This window comes from Schistocerca serialis, chromosome 2 (genome assembly GCF_023864345.2).
Source record: "Schistocerca serialis cubense isolate TAMUIC-IGC-003099 chromosome 2, iqSchSeri2.2, whole genome shotgun sequence".
In the NCBI taxonomy this organism is placed as follows: domain Eukaryota; kingdom Metazoa; phylum Arthropoda; class Insecta; order Orthoptera; family Acrididae; genus Schistocerca; species Schistocerca serialis.
The window spans coordinates 517,527,848-517,548,248 of record NC_064639.1 but is presented as its reverse complement, the minus strand read 5'-3'; the positions used below and the strand labels follow the sequence as shown (position 1 = coordinate 517,548,248).

Below are 20,401 nucleotides of genomic sequence, written 5' to 3'. Positions count from 1 at the left end.
TATAAGATTCCATATAGTTGTGGGAGACATATGTGGGTACTACAAAAACGACTACAAGAGCTCAAGGGCAATTATAGAAGTGGGGAGATTGACAGAACAGCTTGTAGTGCTTTGAGAATTTCTGCGTAAATTCCAGAACCATTTGGCCTTCCTCTGTCTCAAACCCATTATATTTTAAATAGAAGTGTGAGAGAGACAAATATGACCTATTGCGCATTGCATGTTCATGTGTGCAGGTCTAAAAACAGTCACGAGCAAAATGAGGATGCGGCGGCCGAACAGTGGCCAACAAGTACTTACTGTATGATCCATAGAGCTTCAATGTATGTGAGAAGAGACTGTGCTATTCTTTGCTGGTTTAGTGACTGTATGATTGTTAAGAACAAATGAAGAAATGAAATTAGAGTTTTAAGTAATTCATGTGTTGGACTTGCTAGAAGCAAGACATGTTCATATTTTCAGGTGGTTATTAAACCAACACTGTTGTAAATGTATCCTAATAATCTAATGTTTTACAACTTGGTTGACTCGCATGAGTTTGAATATTTATATGAGAAGTTTTTTCTGAAAGCTGAAATATACCATGACTGAACTAAAACTATTCTTCGAGTACCAAATTATTTCAAGAATAGAGAGAGAGTCTGATAAATTCCCTTAACAAGCATTATTCTTCAAAGAAGTTTTTGGAGATTGACTTGGCCGGCTATCCAGAGAAGAAGATCGGCTGTGCATACCAAGTAAGGCAACCTATGGGAGAGAGGTGGGAAGTTTTCAAATCAGCTCCACATCACTTCTTGTCATCTAAAGCATTAGAACATGGTGACCATGACAGGACAGAAGAAAACAGGTATTTTGGGATGAAAACAAGATAAGAAGATATTATGTGCTGCCACAGCAACCGAGCAAAACAAGACAAAAGACCCAGTTTACGGAATTGGATTCTGCCTAAAAATTCAAATGGTGAAAATTAGAAAATTCCGAAAAAGACATAAGAAAGTAATAATGTTACAAGAACAGAGAGAATATCTTGACATTTTAGACTAAGAAGAGATTCAATGAGAATAATTCAACTAATAAGATCCATTGTGGGGAGTATACAGCTCTCACACACATCCCGGCGATGCCAACGCGGAAACCACCAACCGACGACAACGGCACCAGTTGCTGTTCACTGGTGCTGATTCCACACCCGCTCACCAACACAGTGTGAAACTCTATGCCAGGTGAGTGTAAAACAATAATTGTTTGAGTATAAATTTGAAGAAACTGTTCAATAGATTGTATTTGTGTATTTATTATACATATAATTATTTTTTTTAAATGCTTACTAGATCTAAAATTGGTAAAACCATGTAAAATGTACAGTTAGTTGCAGAAACTTCAGAACCAGTCATGGCTATGAGAATCACTATAGAAATGCCAGACTGGAGTGAATTAGCAAATTTAATTAAAGCACAAATTGCAGCTTCAAATGCTCAAATTGCGACTATAAGTGAAAAACTAGATGCCCAGAGGGCAGATTCAATGTCTTTGAGAAACAAATTAAATGAGACTTTAAATTCTAAATTAAATGCTCAGAATGAAACTCTAAGGGAGAGGGTAAGGAGTTATTCCAATCCCGGGAGTGGAAAGACTTACCTTAGGGGGAAAAAGGACAGGTATACACTCACACACACACACATATCCATCCGCACACACACACACACACACACACACACAAGTCTTTCTGCTCCCGGGATTGGAATGACTCCTTACCCTCTCCCTTAAAATCCACATCCTTTCGTCTTTCCCTCTCCTTCCCTCTTTCCTGACAAAGCAACGGTTGGTTGCGAAAGCTTGAATTTTGTGTGTATGTTTGTGTTTGTTTGTGTGTCTATTGACCTGCCAGCACTTTCGTTTGGTAAGTCACATCATCTTTGTTTTTAGATATATTTATCCCTGAAATAAGATAGATTAAATCTGCCTAGCCAGCCATTCTCTCCCACGGTTTTGATTGTAATGTCGACAGCAGCCGATGTGGTCTCCACGTATAGTTAGGTTTTATTTTTGCCTGAATTAGTCCTTGTAAGTAATCTCTTCACCAGTTTTCTGTGCAAATCTGTGAGCAGAAGTCTGGGTGGAATCATTAAATTAATATATTCTATTAATATGAATCATAATTACAATGATTCCAAAAATGGTTTTCTTGAAATCTGCCTGGTAATCCTTTTTTTTGTCACATAGTTCTAAGTAAGTAGGGAGAGCCATACCTAGACATAACTTTCAAAATAATTTCTGAAATCGTGAGAATACCATTCTCACACTGAATGTAAGATAATCGAGTTAAAGTCATTGAAGCATATTTTTCTTAGAATGGAATATTATAATTGTGGAAAACATAATATTATGTGACTAATTAAATGACTGTGATAATGGGATGTATAATTTTATTCTTGGTACATAATATTTTATACATTACTGATATGAATATAATAGAGGGAAACGTTCCACGTGGGAAAAATATATCTAAAAACAAAGATGATGTAACTTACCAAACAAAAGCGTTGGTATGTTGATAGAGGCACTAACAAACACAAACACACACACAAAATTCAAGCATTTGCAAACCACGGTTGCTTCATCAGGAAAGAGGGAAGGAGAGGGAAAGACGAAAGGATGTGGGTTTTAAGGGAGAGGGTAAGGAGTCATTCCAATCTCGGGAGCAGAAAGACTTACCTTAGGGGGAAAAAGGGACAGGTATACACTTGCACAGACACACATATCCATCTGCACGTATAGAGACACAAGCAGACATATGTAAAGGCAAAGAGTTTGGGCAGAGATGTCAGTCGAGGCGGAAGTACAGAGGCAAAGATGTTGTTGACTGACAGGTGAGGTATGAGCGGTGGCAACTTGAAATTATCGGAGATGGAGACCTGGTGGGTAACAGAAAGAGACGATATATTGTAGGGCAAGTTCCCATCTCCGGAGTTCTGATAGGTTGGTGTTAGTGGGAAGTATCCAGATAACCCGGACGGTGTAACGCTGTGCCAAGATGTGCTGGCCGTGCACCAAGGCATGTTTAGCCACAGGGTGATCCTTATTACCAACAAACACTGTCTGCCTGTATCCGTTCATGTGAATGGACAGTTTGTTGCTGGTCATTCCCATATAGAAAGCTTCACAGTGTAGGTAGGTCAGTTGGTAAATCACGTGGGTGCTTTCACACGTGGCTCTACCTTTGATCGTGTACACCTTCCGGGTTACAGGACTGGAGTAGGTGGTGGTGGGAGGGTGCATGGCACAGGTTTTACACCAGGGGCAGTTACAAGGGTAGGAGCCAGAGGGTAGGGAAGGTGGTTTGGGGATTTCATAGGGATGAACCAAGAGGTTACGAAGGTTAGGTGGACGGCGGAAAGACACTCTTGGTGGAGTGGGGAGGATTTCATGAAGGATGGATCTCATTTCAGGGCAGGATTTGAGGAAGTCATATCCCTGCTGGAGAGCTACATTCAGAGTCTGATCCAGTCCCGGAAAGTATCCTGTCACACGTGGGGCACTTTTGGGGTTCTTCTGTGGGAGGTTCTGGGTTTGAGGGGATGAGGAAGTGGCTGTGGTTATTTGCTTCTATACCAGATCAGGAGGGTAGTTGCGTGATGCAAAAGCTGTTTTCAGGTTGTTGGTATAATGGTGCAGGGATTCAGGACTGGAGCAGATTCGTTTGCCACAAAGACCTAGGCTGAAGGGAACGGACCGTTTTATATGGAATGGGTGGCAGCTGTCATAATGGAGGTACTGTTGCTTGTTGGTGGGTTTGATGTGGACGGATGTGTGTAGCTGGCCATTGGACAGATGGAGGTCAACATCAAGGAAACTCGCATGGGATTTGGAGTAGGATCAGGTGAATCTGATGGAACCAAAGCAGTTGAGGTTGGAGAGGAAATTCTGGAGTTCTTCTTCACTGTGAGTCCAGATCATGAAGATGTCATCAATAAATCTGTACCAAACTTTGGGTTGGCAGGCCTGGGTAACCAAGAAGGCTTCCTCTAAGAGACCCATAAATAGGTTGGTGTACGAGGGGGCCATCCTGGTATGCATGGCTGTTCCCTTTAATTGTTGGTATGTCTGGCCTTCGAAAGTGAAGAAGTTGTGAGTCAGGATGAAGCTGGCTAAGGTAATGAGGAAAGAGGTTTTAGGTAGGGTGGCAGGTGATCGGCATGAAAGGAAGTGCTCCATCGCAGCGAGGCCCTGGATGTGTGGAATATTTGTGTATAAGGAGGTGGCATCAATGGTTACAAGGATGGTTTCCAGGGGTAACAGATTGGGTAAGGATTCCAGGCGTTTGAGAAAGTGGTTGTAGGAGACAATTTAAAATCATACCTCTTCCAGCTTCTTACCCCAGTACCTGAGAGGTAGGGATCCTGGGGAAGAGGGGTGGGAAGGGTTTCCTGTCTTTGGGGCTATCTTCTTTCTCTACTTCGATCATAGCAATAACATCTATTTTTTTCCTTTCTTATTTCTTATCTTGAGGATCTGTCTACCTTTTCCCTCTTTCCATATTCATCTACTTCCATCGCTGAAGTCCTTCCTAGTTTCTGTGGTTTCCAGTAACTTACCACTTATCTTCAGATAAAAAGGCCGAAGTATCAGACTACATGAAAACACTTCCGCATACACACAAAGAAATACAAATACACAAACAATGAAGTTACAGATTAAAAGGCTGTAAGAACCACCAAGGGTTGTAGGGGAAAAAGATAGGTCTACATCTGGAAAAACGCACATATTGTTTTTTAAGTGACGGTTCTACAAGCTGTTGCAGAACTTGCTTTGCAGCCAGGAGACCACCACATTCATTTTGATAGGACTCAAGTACTGGCAGCCACATGTGGATACCATGAAAGGCTGTACAGAAGAGGCATAGAGACTGTAGAACACCCCAGGAATTTCAACAAGAAGGAGGAGCGCATGAAATTGAATGACATCTGGATTCTGGTACTGAAGAAGACATGTACCAATCTTCCACCATGGGGTAGAGAGCAACAGCAGACAAAGGCAGTCAACAATGGCCAATTGCACCAATGCATTCAAAACATCTGATGTCACACCACTGTGCAGAAGCACGCAGAAGTGGAATTTTGCTGTAGTCAATAATGAGCCAGGGTGTGAATCGGACATTCAAAGAAGCTATGATCCCCCTTTAAAATTTACTAAGCTTAAGCATACTGATGAAAAACATCAGATCTGATACTGTCTGTATAACTGGTCAACCTCAATCTGCTGTACTATATGAATTGTAGGTAATAGTGAGATACAACAAATAAAAAACAGCTCTATCATGAATTCAAAGTAGTAAGTACATTTTCACTAATAATGTGCAACAGGTGGCATAATATTCACAGAGTGTACAAATGCAGATAAATAGAGAACCCATTGCAAGCCATTCCAGGTCACTACTTCATTCAATTTTCAAAGTGGGAAATATGAGAGTTGTGTCACATTCTGGAAGCAACCTGCAGGAGTTGTAGAAAACTGAAAGCTCCATGAGAGCTCCTCTTGTGGACAAAACATGACAGCTGATACCAAGACATGATAGTCCATGTAATGTTCAAAGTAACCATTGTGATAAGCATCATACCACTACAGTTAAATACAAGAGAAAGATTATTACATAGAAAAGAGGATACATAGGACATAATGACAGATTGAACATCTGTGAACCAACAGCACATGTCGCGGAGAACCAGAGCATGAGACTATGCTTTGGTAATATGTAGGCTACATACTGTGGGCTGATATCCAGGTCAAAATGATAGATTTAATTTAGAATTAGACAAATCTGAGACTTTTGTTATACAATCAGTTTTTAATGCTATATTTTATTTTGTTATGTAATTAACACGCTTTTTTCTTTTCTTACTCTCATTCCTGTGAATGAAGTAGCTGCTGTACAATTTGCTTTTAGTTTCTCAGTGGCCAACCAGAGATATAATAGCAAATAAATAATTAAATAATGAAATTCTGTCATACATATATCATGAGCCATTCTCCTTCTACCCTATAATACACATAATTTGCTTACTGTGAATTGTTCACCATTACAGTTGACACATGTAACACTGGGAGTGTAACAAGAATGAATTTGATGGGAACCACGATATTTAGAATACTTTGTTTGGCTGTTGCATTGTTTACTGATATGTCAAAAGTGAAGACAGTTGCACTGCATTGTAATGGGGTATATGGTGACATCTGGCAACTCATCCCATCAATAGTAGCACTAGCTAATAAATATTGATTGTAAATATCAGCAAGAATTACAGAAACATGCATTTGGTTGTCTTTTATCACCTACAAGGTTTATTGTTGATCCTGACAAAATGTACACCCAACTTACAAAATATTTTAGCAGACAAACGCTTAAGCACAGAAACATACCTTAGATAACAACACTTACCAACTAGGTTTGATTTCGTTAGCTGTTTTGCTTTTATTGATGGTTCAGATGACTCAGCTCTGAATCCTATGTGCCGGAACAGAAGCACATAATTTTTTTTTTTTTCCCACCATATGCTTGTGTCCACTAACAAGTTGGCACTTGCACCTGATTCAGTTCTGTTAAAATCCTGTTCCTATTATTACAAATGTGAAAAATATGATCCATTAATGCTGAACAGTGTCAGCATTAACAGGTCATCAGGTCATATTGTTCACACAAAGTACTTTCCTGATAATCATATGGTAAACTTTCCCTTGAATTCCTTCAATATGTGTATGTCGTAACAGTTTTGCAGGACTGTATTTGCTATGTTTCTAGATATACCGGTTATCCTTATCTATTTGTTTTTCAGTAAGGAACAGCTAGAAACAATTCATGAGCACCATCTTGCATCTGAGATTCTTGATTTTGCATTTGCTCATCAACATTCTAATTCTGTCATTCACACCACGGGTTTCTTTGGGATGAGTTAACCATCACAGCATCTGCAGTATCCCATAGTGTGATACGGATATGCACCTCAGTTGGCTGATGGCCTGATAGATTTTGTTCAATTATTGTGATGAAGAGATGAAGAGTTCTGACAATGACTGTTACAGCATTTTATTTATTTATTTATTTATTTATATCCTGGTTTGCAGAAGCCTAGAATCCACACTCAAAGTTTGTGTCACAGTGAATTTTTTTCTGAGATAGTATGGCTGCTCATTGGTTCTAGTTGCCCATCACTGAATTGTTGAGTGATTTACTCCATGTTGTCCATGTATCCCCTATAAAAATTGGGGACAGTTGAATGTGACACCTGTCATCTACAAAATGTTATCAGCATAAGTTTAGTGAACTGTATCTTCATCAAATACGAAAAACAAAATGTTCTCTCATTATATTCCAGCTGAGGTAATTGATCATTATGTCAATGTAATGCTCAGTCACACAAAGATAAACCCTAAAGCAGTGTCACATAATTCATCAGCTGTTTCACCTTCTTTGCATATGTGCTGATCATCCATCCTGTAGGATGAATGATAATGTGCTTTCTCATCAATAAAAATATGACTTTTCTAGAGAAAAATGATAATGCAGGTTATAATTTAAAAATCCATCAACATCAAAATATCATTTTGAGTTTTAAGTCACAATAAATTTTGAAATTTAATGGACTGAAATGCTTGTAGCTGCTGACTCAAAACGCAAACAGTGTAACAGCTTGGATCTTCTGTCAATAATTAATTATTTGTTATCCAGTGCTGCAAAGAACTATAAAATATTATTAGACTTTTTGAGAAATATATTATTGTTATGTTAATACTTGTGTTTGTGTAAAATAAACATGTAACTATTCCTATCCAAAAGCATATTCAATTACACTTCGCAAAAAGGAAAACTGGTGTATAGCATAGAACTCTCATGCCTGACTCTTTAAATATGGCAGCAAAATTCATCTCAATGTATTTAGAACATACTATGAGTCTAATTAAAAACTATTGTTAATTGTAATAATTTTGCAGAATTTCATAACAAAGAAACATATCTTTGAAAACTGTATCTATGATAAAACATTTCCAGGCAGTTTGTAAAGTGTACTGAGAAAATTAAATTTTTGTGAACCTGTATCTTTTAACTATAAGTCTAGTTAACCAAAATTTATGAAACAGTGGTGTTAAACTGAAAAAATGTGTTAGACATTTCCTCCTTTTTACAAAGAAACCCTCGGCATCAGGAAATACAGCAAGATCAGCTCATGTATTGTTCGGATAATAAGTTACAATTCTGAATCTTTCTGCTACCATTTTAGTGCATATATAAAAAGCTTCATGTGTTATTTCAAGCTATACACAAACTGTTGATTTTAAATTGTCTACAGCACACCTTGTAGTTTTATGATTACAACCTATACAAGTTAGCTTTTCTTCAGCAGCCTTACTCTTGTTTCTCTTTCTAACCATGTTTACTATCTTATTTCCTTGGCTCTGTTGGTTGAGTTCTACTTTCATCTAAAAACAGTATTTTTTCTGCTAAAGCTAGGTTGTACATTTTTCTGTTACAGTATATTCCATAAACTGTTGTCATCATTGACTGAAATATGTTCCACAAATGTCTCTGATGATATTAAGAGTTTTTGATTGTAGCTATCACTCAAAAGTACATAATCCTTTAGAAACTCTTTCGCTGACCTTTATGCACCTGTAAAATCTTTCCACAGGAGGTGATAAATGATACTTTGTCTTTTAAATACTCACAAGATTTCTTCCATCAGGATCATGAATCCAGCTAATAGCAAGATGCCCAAAGTTGTGCAGCTGGCCATAGTAATTTTGGTTAATAGAAAGTATAGTTGACTGTAATATGTGACTCAGAATATCCATGCCAGTATTTTCAGTTAAGGGCACTGTATTTCCCTTATCCTGTAAGAATAGCAGAATTTTCACAGAAAATTAGTTCCACATATTTTTGAAAGCATCAATTGGCTACTTGTAACAAGCAACCTGACCTCCAGCAGCTTTCTCATAAGTCTTCTTCCATAGTTTAATTTTTATCAACATTTGTAAATTTTTTATTCATATTAGTTGCAATACAAATAATTTTAAATTGGTTCAGACTTAGTATTTGATAAACAAAGCATAATACTTATGTAACTCAATTTTATAAGAATTCAGAGATATCACTGGATTAGCTAAAACCAGCTGTTAAAGCAAATTCTGAAACTTCTGAAAATTTAACTTACAAGAACTAGAAGCATTGACACTTGGATCAAGGTGCCCAAATATAAGAATATGTGCAACCTGGCATTTATGGTGGTGCCTGTATCCCATATGCGTGAGAATTTACATCACCCTAGGGATGTTTACTGTGTCACTGTAGCTCCTTTTTCTTTCAATATGAAAGCAGTTTCTCTGTTTACCATAAAATTATGCTAATGGTCATTTATAGAGCTACAAATAACGGATCATTTGCAGATTACCCAAAGATGTGTGTAAAGGTAGAAATCATGTGCAAAAAGCTGGTGATCTTGGATGTTTTATACAGAGATTCTAGACCGAAAAAAATTGCAAACAGAGAATATTCATATTTCATAAACAAAAGTACAAGTGATGATTCATGTAAGTCTGTGTAACAGTTATCTACAAGAGTGGAATATTTCTTCATCTACATTACATGGATATTCTGTAAATCACACTTAAGTGCCTGACAGACAGTTTCTCCTGCATTGTGTACTGTTATGAGTGCACATGACTTTGTTTCCATCTGTGTCTTCGAATTACTGATGACCGCATACCTTGTTTACTCAGATAAAGGGACAGACTGTCTTTCACCATACTTCATTATTTGTGTAACTCCAAGAAAAGTGAGGAACAATGGTTGGAAGTAGCCAATAAGTCAAAACCTCCTATGTTTCAGAAAGGAGTAGATGTAGCTTCATATGTTTTTGATACTAGTGTAAAGTTTAATTAATTTACTTATTTCTTTGACACCTACAATATTCAAAACATAAAAAGTGAAATATAATATAACTGTAATAGTGAAACATATTGGTCTGCAATGTAGCTGCAAGGACGTTTCTGGTTTTGCAGTTTTATTTTCTATAGGTATGAGCTATTGCAAACAACATGCAAGGTCAATAAGACTCACTACTGCTAAGTTTGTTCAGACAAAGGAGAAGAAGAGACTAATAAGCACATGAGGAAGGAGAGTAAATATTGGTGAAAGGACTGTTAGGTTGTCTCTGATCACCTCACTAAAATTAATTACTCTTTAATCACATTCATTATCTTCATAGTCAGGTACCTTGTTTTAAACATTTCTTTATTGGTTTTGTAAATTCAGACAACACAACAATTGTACTGCTCAAGAAAGAGAGAGAGAGAGAGAGAGAGAAAGTGTGTGAAACATCTTTTCTTCAATGACTCCCTTGTGTATCCTTATGAACCAAAGACTTTAGCCATGATGGGATGGTTTGCATACCTCACTGACACAGATAAGTGCACCTAGATTAGTATCTCTACTGAGGCCTTGCAATGTTGGTACTTTGAATGGCTGAAGGGGACAGAAAATCATGGCCATTATATTTTATGAATATTCAACTCTAATATGTGATTTAATGATGATAGCATCCTCTTAGATAAAATAATTTGAAGAAAAACAGTTCTCCATTTTCATCTCTGAGTCGAGAATACTCAGGACAACATTTTCATCATGAAAACAAACCAGGAGATCTGTGGGTCATAGCATACACTTCTCGATTCCCTATCCATGTAGATATGTGGCTAAGCAAATTTATAAAGAGAAATGTGTAGATTGAAGTTAGATGCAATGGGAATTAGTGAAGTGTGGTGCAGGCAGAACAGGAATTCTGGCCAACTGTACACTGGTTTTTCAACAGATGATCTAACAGAGGTAATACAGTAAAAAACCTAATAATGGATATGAAAACAGGAATGCAGGAGAACTACTGTGAACAGAATAGTGAATACATTGTTGTAGTAGTATGAGTTTATATGCCAAGTAGCTCTGCAGATGATGAAGAGATTGAAGGAATATATGATAATATAAAAGAAATTATTGTGGTCAACAATGCAGATGAAAATTTGGTAGTTATGGTGGACTCAAATTCAAGAGCAGGAAAAGGGGAAAAATAGTAGAACATGGACTGGAGGAAACGAATGACAGGGGAAGCTGCTTGGTAGAATTTTGCACAGAGAATAATTTATTAACTTGATTTAAGAAATATTAGGCAATGTGTGACTGAGGAAGGGGAAAGGAACATGATAAAAGATGAATCAGTAACTTTGGAAGATGAAATAGTGAAGGAAGCAGAGGAACAACAGAGCAAAAAGGCAAGATCTATTTTAAATTCTTCAATAGCACACAAGGTATTGAATTTAATTAATCAAATGAGAAAATACATATAAAAAACCATCAATTGAAGCAGGCAAAAGTGAGAGTGACTGGAAGAGCAAAATGGCAAAATGTTGTTGTTGATGTGGTCTTCAGTCCAAAGACTGGTTTGATGCAGCTCTCCGTGCTACTCTATCTTGTGCAAGCTTCTTCATTTCCCAGTACCTACTGCACCCTACATCCTTCTGAATCTGCTTAGTGTATTCATATCTTGGTCTCCCTCTACTTTTTTTACACTCCGCACTGCCTTCCAATACTAAATTGGTGATCCCTTGATACCTCAGAACATGTCCTAGCAACTGATCCCTTCTTCTAGTCAAGTTGTGCCACAAATTTCTCTTCTCCCCAATTCTATTCAATACCTCCTCCTTAGTTATGTGATCTACCCATCTAATCTTCAGTATTCTTCTGTAGCACCACATTTCTAAAGCTCTTCTAGTCAAGTTGTGCCACAAATTTCTCTTCTCCCCAATTCTCTTCAATACCTCCTCCTTAGTTATGTGATCTACCCATCTAATCTTCAGCATTCTTCTGTAGCACCACATTTCTAAAGCTCTTCTAGTCAAGTTGTGCCACAAATTTCTCTTCTCCCCAATTCTCTTCAATACCTCCTCCTTAGTTATGTGATCTACCCATCTAATCTTCAGCATTCTTCTGTAGCACCACATTTCGAAAGCTTCTATTCTCTTCTTGTCTAAACTATTTATCGTCCATGTTTCACTTCTGTACATGGCTACACTCCACACAACTTCCTGGCATTTAAATCTATACTCAATTTTACAAATTTCTCTTCTTCATAAATGCTTTCCTTGCCATTGCCAGTCAACATTTTATATCCTCTCTACTTCGACCATCATCATTTATTTTGCTCCCCAAATAGCAAAACTCATTTACTACTTTAAGTGTCTCATTTCCTAATCTAATTCCCTCAGCATCACCTGATTTAATTTGATAACATTCCATTATCCTTGTTTCACTTTTGTTGATGTTCATCTTATGTCTTCCTTTCAAGACACTGTCTATTCTGTCCAACTGCTCTTCCAGGTCCTTTGCTGCCTCTGACATAATTACAATGTCATCGGTGAACCTCAAAGTTTTTATTTCTTCTCCATGGATTTTAATTCCTACCCCAAATTTATCTTTTGTTTCCTTTACTGCTTGCTCAATATACAGATTGAATAACATCAGGGATAAGCTACAACCTTGTCTCACTCCCTTCCCAACCACTGCTTCCCTTTCCTGCCCCTTGACTCTTATAACTGCCATCTGGTTTCTGTACAAATTGTAAATAGCCTTTCGCTCCATGTATTTTACCCCTGCCACCTTCAGAAATTGAAAGAGATTAGTCCAGTCAACATTGTCAAAAACTTTCTCTAAGTCTACAAAATGCTAGAAATGTAGGTTTGCCTTTCCTTAATCTATGTTCTAAGACCAGTTGTAGGGTCAGTATCACCTCAACGTGTTCCAACATTTCTACGGAATCCAAACTGATCTTCCCCAAGGTCAGCTTCTACCAGTTTTTCCATTTGTCTGTAAAGAATTCATGTTAGTATTTTGCAGCCATGACTTATTAAACTGATAGTTTGTTAATTTTCACATCTGTCAACACCTGCTTTGTTTGGGATTGGAATTATTATATTCTTCTTGAAGTCTGAGGGTATTTCGCCTGTCTCATACATCTTGCTCACCAGATGGCAGAGTTTTGTCATGGCTGGCTCTCCCAAAGCTATCAGTAGTTCTAATGGAATGTTGTCTACTCCCGGCACCTTTTTTGACTTAGATCTTTCAGTACTCTGTCAAACTCTTCATGTAGTATCATATCTCCCATTTCGTCTTCATCTGTGTGCTCTTCCATTTCCATAATATTGTCCTCAAGTACATCACCCTTGTATAGACCCTCTAAATACTCCTTCCATCTTTCTGATTTCCCTTCTTTGCAAAGAAAAATGGCAAAATAAAAATGGTTAAATGAGAATTGCAGAGCTATAGAAGCATGCATGGGTGACCAAGGGAAGAAACCTATTCTATCTATAGGAAAATTAAAGGAACCTTTGGCAAAATGAGAAGCAGCCACATAACTATCAAGGTCTCGGACAGACAGTTACCACTAAGCAAAGATGGGAAGGATGAAAGTTAGAAAGAGTATATAGAAGTGCTACACAAAGGAAATGAACATGAAGACTATATTATGTAAACTTGAGACAGATATGATACTGTGATAAAAATGTGATGGAGCATAGAAAGACATAAGTAGAAACAAGGTACCTGGAGTAGGTGACTTTTCCTCAGGATAACTGACATCCTTCAGAAAACTTCTTCTACTACTACTACTACTATTACTACTTCTTAGTGTTGCTCCTGTCTACTGTGAGATCCACTGTACAAAGATTTGGTCAATTTATTTTCTTAAACTTTGCTGCCACATGGACTTCCTGTCAGCACAGCTGTCAGTTGCCCAAAGGAAGGAAGTCATGAGCACCACCTGTTTGTGAATTGTGTAACCTTTGTTCTGAGTGTTATAGTATTTTAATTGTTCGTGTATCAAATTTTCTAAGGCATAAATTGGGAGTCGTCTAGCATCTGCCTTAATGAGTAAGGGAAACTACCCAAATCTGCTATCTGTGTAGTGCTGTTTCTTTTTGCATTTCATTCACAATGAGCTAAATAGCTAAACTCATGTTGTTGATACTGTTTGTTGTTAGTTTTCATGGTTTTTGATTACATTTTGTTTCTTTCATTTTTGCAGTTTCAATATTTTTCTATTAATTTTATTTTCCAGTTAGCTTAGATATCAGGTTTGGCTTATCAAAAACCTTAGTTTTCCCACAGTTTCCCCATTAGTTTCTATGTTTATTAGTTTCTCTCTTCTCACCCCCATTGTCTCACAGTTGTCTCATGGGTTTCTGTAAGTATAAATAAGAATTTGCACAATTTCATACTTTGTGATTATATCTGAGAGCCACTGGGAAGGGTTATGAGTATTGGTCACCATCTTAAAATCTTGTGTGTGTGTTTCATCTTTGGAAATGATATGATGTTACTGGTCAAGGCTGATGGATGTATCACACACTCTGATTTATCCAGTGAAGGCATCTTTCCACTTCCAGCAATATTTACACACAATAGTGCAATCATTCTTTCTTTACTTCTTTTTCAACTTCATGGATTTTTTTTTTTTTTTTTTTTTTTTTGCATTGACACATGCCAGATCATTAGCTTAATTATGATTTTGATCAATGGAACAAGGAACTAGCAAATGGAACAGATTTTTGCAAGAAGTAAATTGAAAAGATACCAGTTTCCTCTGCACTGAAAATGTCTCTGGATGCATAACACTGTATCAATCATCACATTATAGTGTTCTTCCGGTGTTTTACACTTTCTACCTCCTCAGCCTCACTTTCTCCACTTACACTCTGAAATGAGAGATTATGACTTTAAAAAAAAAAATGATCTAACCAGCCACTGAATAAACAGAAATTTTCAACACTTATTTTCAGGGTAATCTCCCAAGTCTTCTCTTACAGTGTGTCTGCTCACTCCTTGAAACCATTTTAAAAGAATATTTTTTTATATCACTGAACATTGATATGTGGATGTTCTTTCTTTGTATACACAGGAACTACTAGCTTTGGCATTTAATGATGCTCCCTTGTTTATGAGTATGCCACACAATGAAGACGGCACCAAATCATACTTCTTCAGGTTGGAAAGGTTTACGTTACAGTTGTCTACAACAATATGAATGATAATCAGCTTTTGCTGAATTGTAAGATTTCTGTGGTGTAGGCAGTACTCCACAAAAATAAAATGATAAATTTGACAACAACGAAGACTACACTTCCCATATCACGCTTCTTACTTCAGTGATTGTGACACCAGATCATGTGACCAGGGTTGTGTGGTAGGCAGGACAGAAATAGCTTTCAAATTTGTTCAAAGCTATTTCCAATGTTGATACAGGGGAATTTGCATCACTGAGCAAAAAATGAGAATCTACATATGTGCTGATCAAAAGAATCGATTACCATGTATAGCAATTACAAAACTGAAAAACAGCAGGAACTCACTTAGACACATTATGAAATGTGTAAAAACTGGTTTTAAATTGCAGAAAGTCACTTTTATTCCTTAAAAGCACATTTTTCTGAAAGTGGAGTTTATTAAAATCAGAAGGAATAACACTGTTTTTATGGAAGTTCCGCTGGGACCAGCAGAAACATTGATTAACAGTGGAATTTCTTTGAAAGTGGGTTCATTAATTCCATGTTTACATCTACATTTACATACATACTCCACAGGCCACCATATGGTGCATGGCGAAGGGTACAACCTAACCCTGCTAGTCTTTTCCTATCCTGCTTCATCTGCAAATAGAGAGAGGGGAAACAACTGTCTAAAAGCCTCCACATCAGCCCTAATTTCTCACATTTTTTCTTTATGGTCCTTATATGAAATGCTCACTTCTACAGGCAGCCTCAAGTACTCGTTCTCTGAATTTACACAACAGTGCCTCACAAAATGATCATTGTTGTCCCTCCAGGGATTCACATTTGAGTTCACAAAGCATCTCCATATTACTTGCATGCTGACTGAACCTACCAGTAATGAATCTAGCAGCCCACCTCTAAACCGCTTTGATGTCATTCTTTAATCTGACCTGGTGGGGATCCCAAATACTCAAATAGTACTTAAGAATGGACCACACCAGCGTTCTACATGCTGCCTCCTTTATGGATGAGCTACACTTTCCTAAAATTCTCCCAATGAAACAAGTTGAGCACACACCTTCCCTAATACCAGCTTCTGTCCTCATTCCATTTCATACTGTTTTTCAGTGTTATGGCTAGATATTCAGTCAATGGGACTTTGTCACGCAGCACTCTACCAATGCTATATTCATACATTACACAGGATCATCTTTTCTACTCGCCCACATTACCTTACATTTTTCTACATACAGTGCAAGCTGCCATTCATCACACCAACTACAAACTCAGTCTAAGTCATCCTGTATGCTCCTACAATCACTCAAGGATGACACCTTCACATACAACACAGTGTCACCAGCAAACAGCCATAAACTGCTGCTCACCTTGTCTGTCAGAGAATAAGAGTGGTCCTACACTTACCTGTGACATCATGATGATACCCTTGTTTCTGATGAATAATCACCATTCAGGACAGCAGACTGGGTTCTGTTAATTAAAATGTCTTCAAGCCACACACATATCTGGGAATCTAAACCATATGTTCGAACCTCTGTCAAAGCTCTGCAGTTGGGTACCGTAGCAAAAACTTTTCAGAAACCTAGGAATATGGAAGCTGCCTGTTGCCCTCCATCCATGCTTTATAGGTTATCACATGAGAAACAGGCAAAACAGTGTTTCACATAACCAATGCTTTCCAAATTCATGTTGATTTGTAGACAGAAGCTTTAACTGTCTCAAGGCAATTTATTATATCCAAGAATTCTGCAGCAAATTGATGTTAAGGATATTGATGTATAATTATGTGGGTCCATTATTTTATCTTTCTTACATAAAGGAGTCACCTGCACTTTTTTCCAGTTGCTTGAGCCATTTTGCTTGGTGAGAGATTTGTGATAAATGCAAGCTAAGTCAGGGGCCAATGCTGCAGAGTACTTTCTGTAAATTCAAATTTGTATTCCATCTGGACCTGGTAACGTATTTGTTTTCAACTCTTTCAGTTGCTTCTCTATGGTACAGATACCTATTTTTATGTCCTCCAAATGAGAGCCTATATGACATTCAAACAATGCTACTTTTGTAGACTTGTGCAGCATGAATGGTTTCTTAAATGCAAAATTTAAAATTTCAGCTTTCCTTTTGATGTCTTGTATCACCATCCCAGTATGGTTGATGAGTGACTGGATAAAAGCCTTTGAGCTGCTTAGCTGCTTTACATATGACTAGAATTTTCTCGAGTTCTTGCTACCTTACAACCTTTCGACATTATTGTTAACTGGAGTGTTGACAGTGACTAAATTATGTTCTTTGCAAAAGTATACCAGGCCGGTTCCTCTTTCATTCCTTTCTTGGTACCATGTTTACCTATCAGTTTTCCTTCCCTTTGTTTTCCTCCTATTTAATTCCAGTCCCTATCACAATTCAATATTGTCTCCCTTAACTCTCTGAACAACTGCTTATAACTCTTCATACATTCTTTCCATCTCTTTTTCATCTGTAAAGCTAATTACATGTAAACCAATACTACTATTGTCTTTAATAACACATTCATTGTGTTGGTAAGAGTAGTGTACCCATATTTATATTTTCTTATTCATTATTAGACTTACTTCTGCACTGCCCCTATTTGATTTTATATTAGTCCCCATATTCATCTGACCTAAAGTCCTGCTCCTCCTGTCATACCTCTTAGTAATTCACACTCTATCTAATTTCAGCCTATCCATTTCTCTTTGTAGTTTCCCTGACCTGCCTATCCACTTAAGGAATATAACATGCCACACTCCGCCCCTTGGATCACCAGTTTTGTTTTTCCTCATGAAAAAATTCCTTCTGAGTAATGCCTACGTAGATTTCTGAATGGGGGACTATTTTACCCCCAGAGTATATTACAGAAGATGGTGGCATCAACATGAAACCATACAGTAGAGCTGCTGCCCTAAGGCAAAATAGTTGCTGTCACTTTTCTTTGCTTTCAGCCATTCACAGTACCAGCACAGCAAGATCAAGTTGACAAATGTTACAAAGCCAGATCAGTCAATCACCTAGACTGCTGGCCCTGCAAATACTGAAAAACCTGTTGCTCCTCTTTCAAGAACATAGACACAAAAACTCCTCCATTGTGGTTGCATCTGTTGCACAGCTGTCTATATCACTGAAGCATGCACGCCACAGCTGAAGGTTTGCTACAGCCCCCTATGCCAAACCATACACAACTAGAAATAAAATAAAATAAAAATGTACCAAGCAACTATTAAACACCTGTACAAACTGGGACACAATATTAAACAATTCATTCCAAAAAATATTCATTAAAGGCTTTGGTCAAAAACTTGAGTTTGCTAGTGAACATACTCCTTCCTCCAGTTCATTAAAATGATGTAACTTTTCATCTTACTTGTAGAACATACCTTTTTCCTAATCTTTCAAGGAAATATATAAACAGTACATTAAATCATGCATGAAATGATGATTTCCAGAAAGTAAAAACAATGTACATCAGAAACATCGAAAATTTCTTAAAACAAACACAAATAAAGAAAGGAATAATGATGTTAACGAAAATGGTGATAGAAAGAAATATTACATATTTAAGGTGCATAAACAATGTTTCTGTGGTAGGGATTTGTTACAATCTAAATTTAAATAAACTGACTCACATCAATGGCTGCTCTTCTGTGTATAGCATCATAGAGCCTGTCTTGCCATCTCTCCAGGTCTTGAATGTCAAGTTCAAATTGATCAATTTTGCGATTAATGTCCTACAAAATACAGGCATGCATTTAGCATTTAATTCAGTAACACTTCAGATATTTACAGTACAGTGCCATAATGGAAAAGAATTTCTTACTTGAAGTTTAGAATTTGCCTGCCTAGAAGGCCACACTCTACTTGCAAGGATGTTGTCAAGTTTAGGGAAATAACCTTCTTTAATAGGTTTGTGCCAGTCAATAAATCTCTCCACCCTCCCCAAGTCATTGCTGAGTCGTTCAAAGTCATACCTGTATAACAAAATTTCTAGTGAAATTTCTTTTCTATTTCATTATAGTAATAAAAGAACAGCCTGACATTAAAACATGTGCTGCACATGTCAAAAATTAATAATTTGTCATACAAATAGACAGAACGCCTTTTGTGTACCCAAAGCAGCAGAACAGCATACATAATAGATATTATAAGTGATGTGATTTTCTGTGGCTTTTGTATCAGCATTTTAAGACTGATTTTTGTGTGTGTGTGTGTGTGTGTGTGTGTGTGTGTGTGTGTGTGTGTGTGTGTCTGGCCTTATTGCTGATCATAGCTGAAATGACTTCTTAAATTACTGTGAGCAATGGTGTTATGTGTGTGAGCACTGCTTGGACTCCAACCACTCTGTGAAAGGTTATCAGTGCACTATAATGACACTATTTATGACCAAGTTCAAGACATGAACAATTTTGTGTGTATTTGTTTTGTCATGGCAGTGTTGGGTGTTCCATGAGACTTGGATTCGCCTGGCACTTTTGCTACAGTAAGTGAAATGTATGATGAGACCACAATAAAATGAATGTTATATCCAGAGATATATTGATATAAGAATGTCATGAAACCTAATAACAGGGAATAGAAACTGAAAGTTTGGATCTTGCACTCAGTTGATTAAGGTCTCTTTCTCACCTTCTGGAGCCAAAAATTAAGTTACCAAAATTTCACAGAATGCCTGTGTATTTTATGAAAACAAAATAAATTTCAATGGGTTTAACAGGAACCAGATACCAAAACTGGATGTAAATAACAGAGTGACAACAACAATACTTCAGTGTAAAGGCAGTGACCACATCATTAGTCCATCACTCATAGATCCTAATGAAAATAGCTAGATTAGTCGCACAAACATTGTGCATGAAAATGGTAGAGTCATCACAGCTGGACAATTAAAAAGCATACCATACATGAGAGTAAAAGAGATCATTTAAAAATGACACTATGTACCCATTCAGATTGTTCTGTAGATAGCATCATGAAGTTGAATCTTAAATATTATGAAATGAGTTGATATAGAAAATGATGAAGAGAAGCAGGTGTTATAGAATAATGGTGTATATTATGTTAATGTAAGCTATCAGCTTACTCTATATACTAGCAGAAAAATGATACCTAGAACATAACTGCTGTTTCAGTATAATGAACAATAGCGTCAAACGATTCTGCAATTTTGCGGCCATAAATCGCAATATATAAACTATTAATTTTTTTTTTTCCTCTCCAAAAAATTATGAAGTAGTTCTCTAAGGATGGACTCATTCTTAACTGCAGAAGAAATGCACTGTATACTCAT

At 37.1% G+C, this 20,401-nt stretch overlaps 1 protein-coding gene across 1 annotated transcript in view; it reads right to left on the bottom strand.

Annotated features, from left to right (window-relative positions):
- LOC126457489 (phenoloxidase 1-like) overlaps positions 1–20,401 on the bottom strand; it is a 208,413-nt gene that overhangs the window by 74,318 nt on the left and 113,694 nt on the right. The window contains exons 8-10 of the mRNA XM_050093789.1: positions 18,935–19,085; positions 18,744–18,845; positions 8,719–8,883 (exon numbers count right to left, since the gene is read on the bottom strand). Coding sequence (XP_049949746.1) covers positions 8,719–8,883; positions 18,744–18,845; positions 18,935–19,085 — 418 coding nt within the window. The remainder of the gene's footprint in view (positions 1–8,718; positions 8,884–18,743; positions 18,846–18,934; positions 19,086–20,401) is intronic.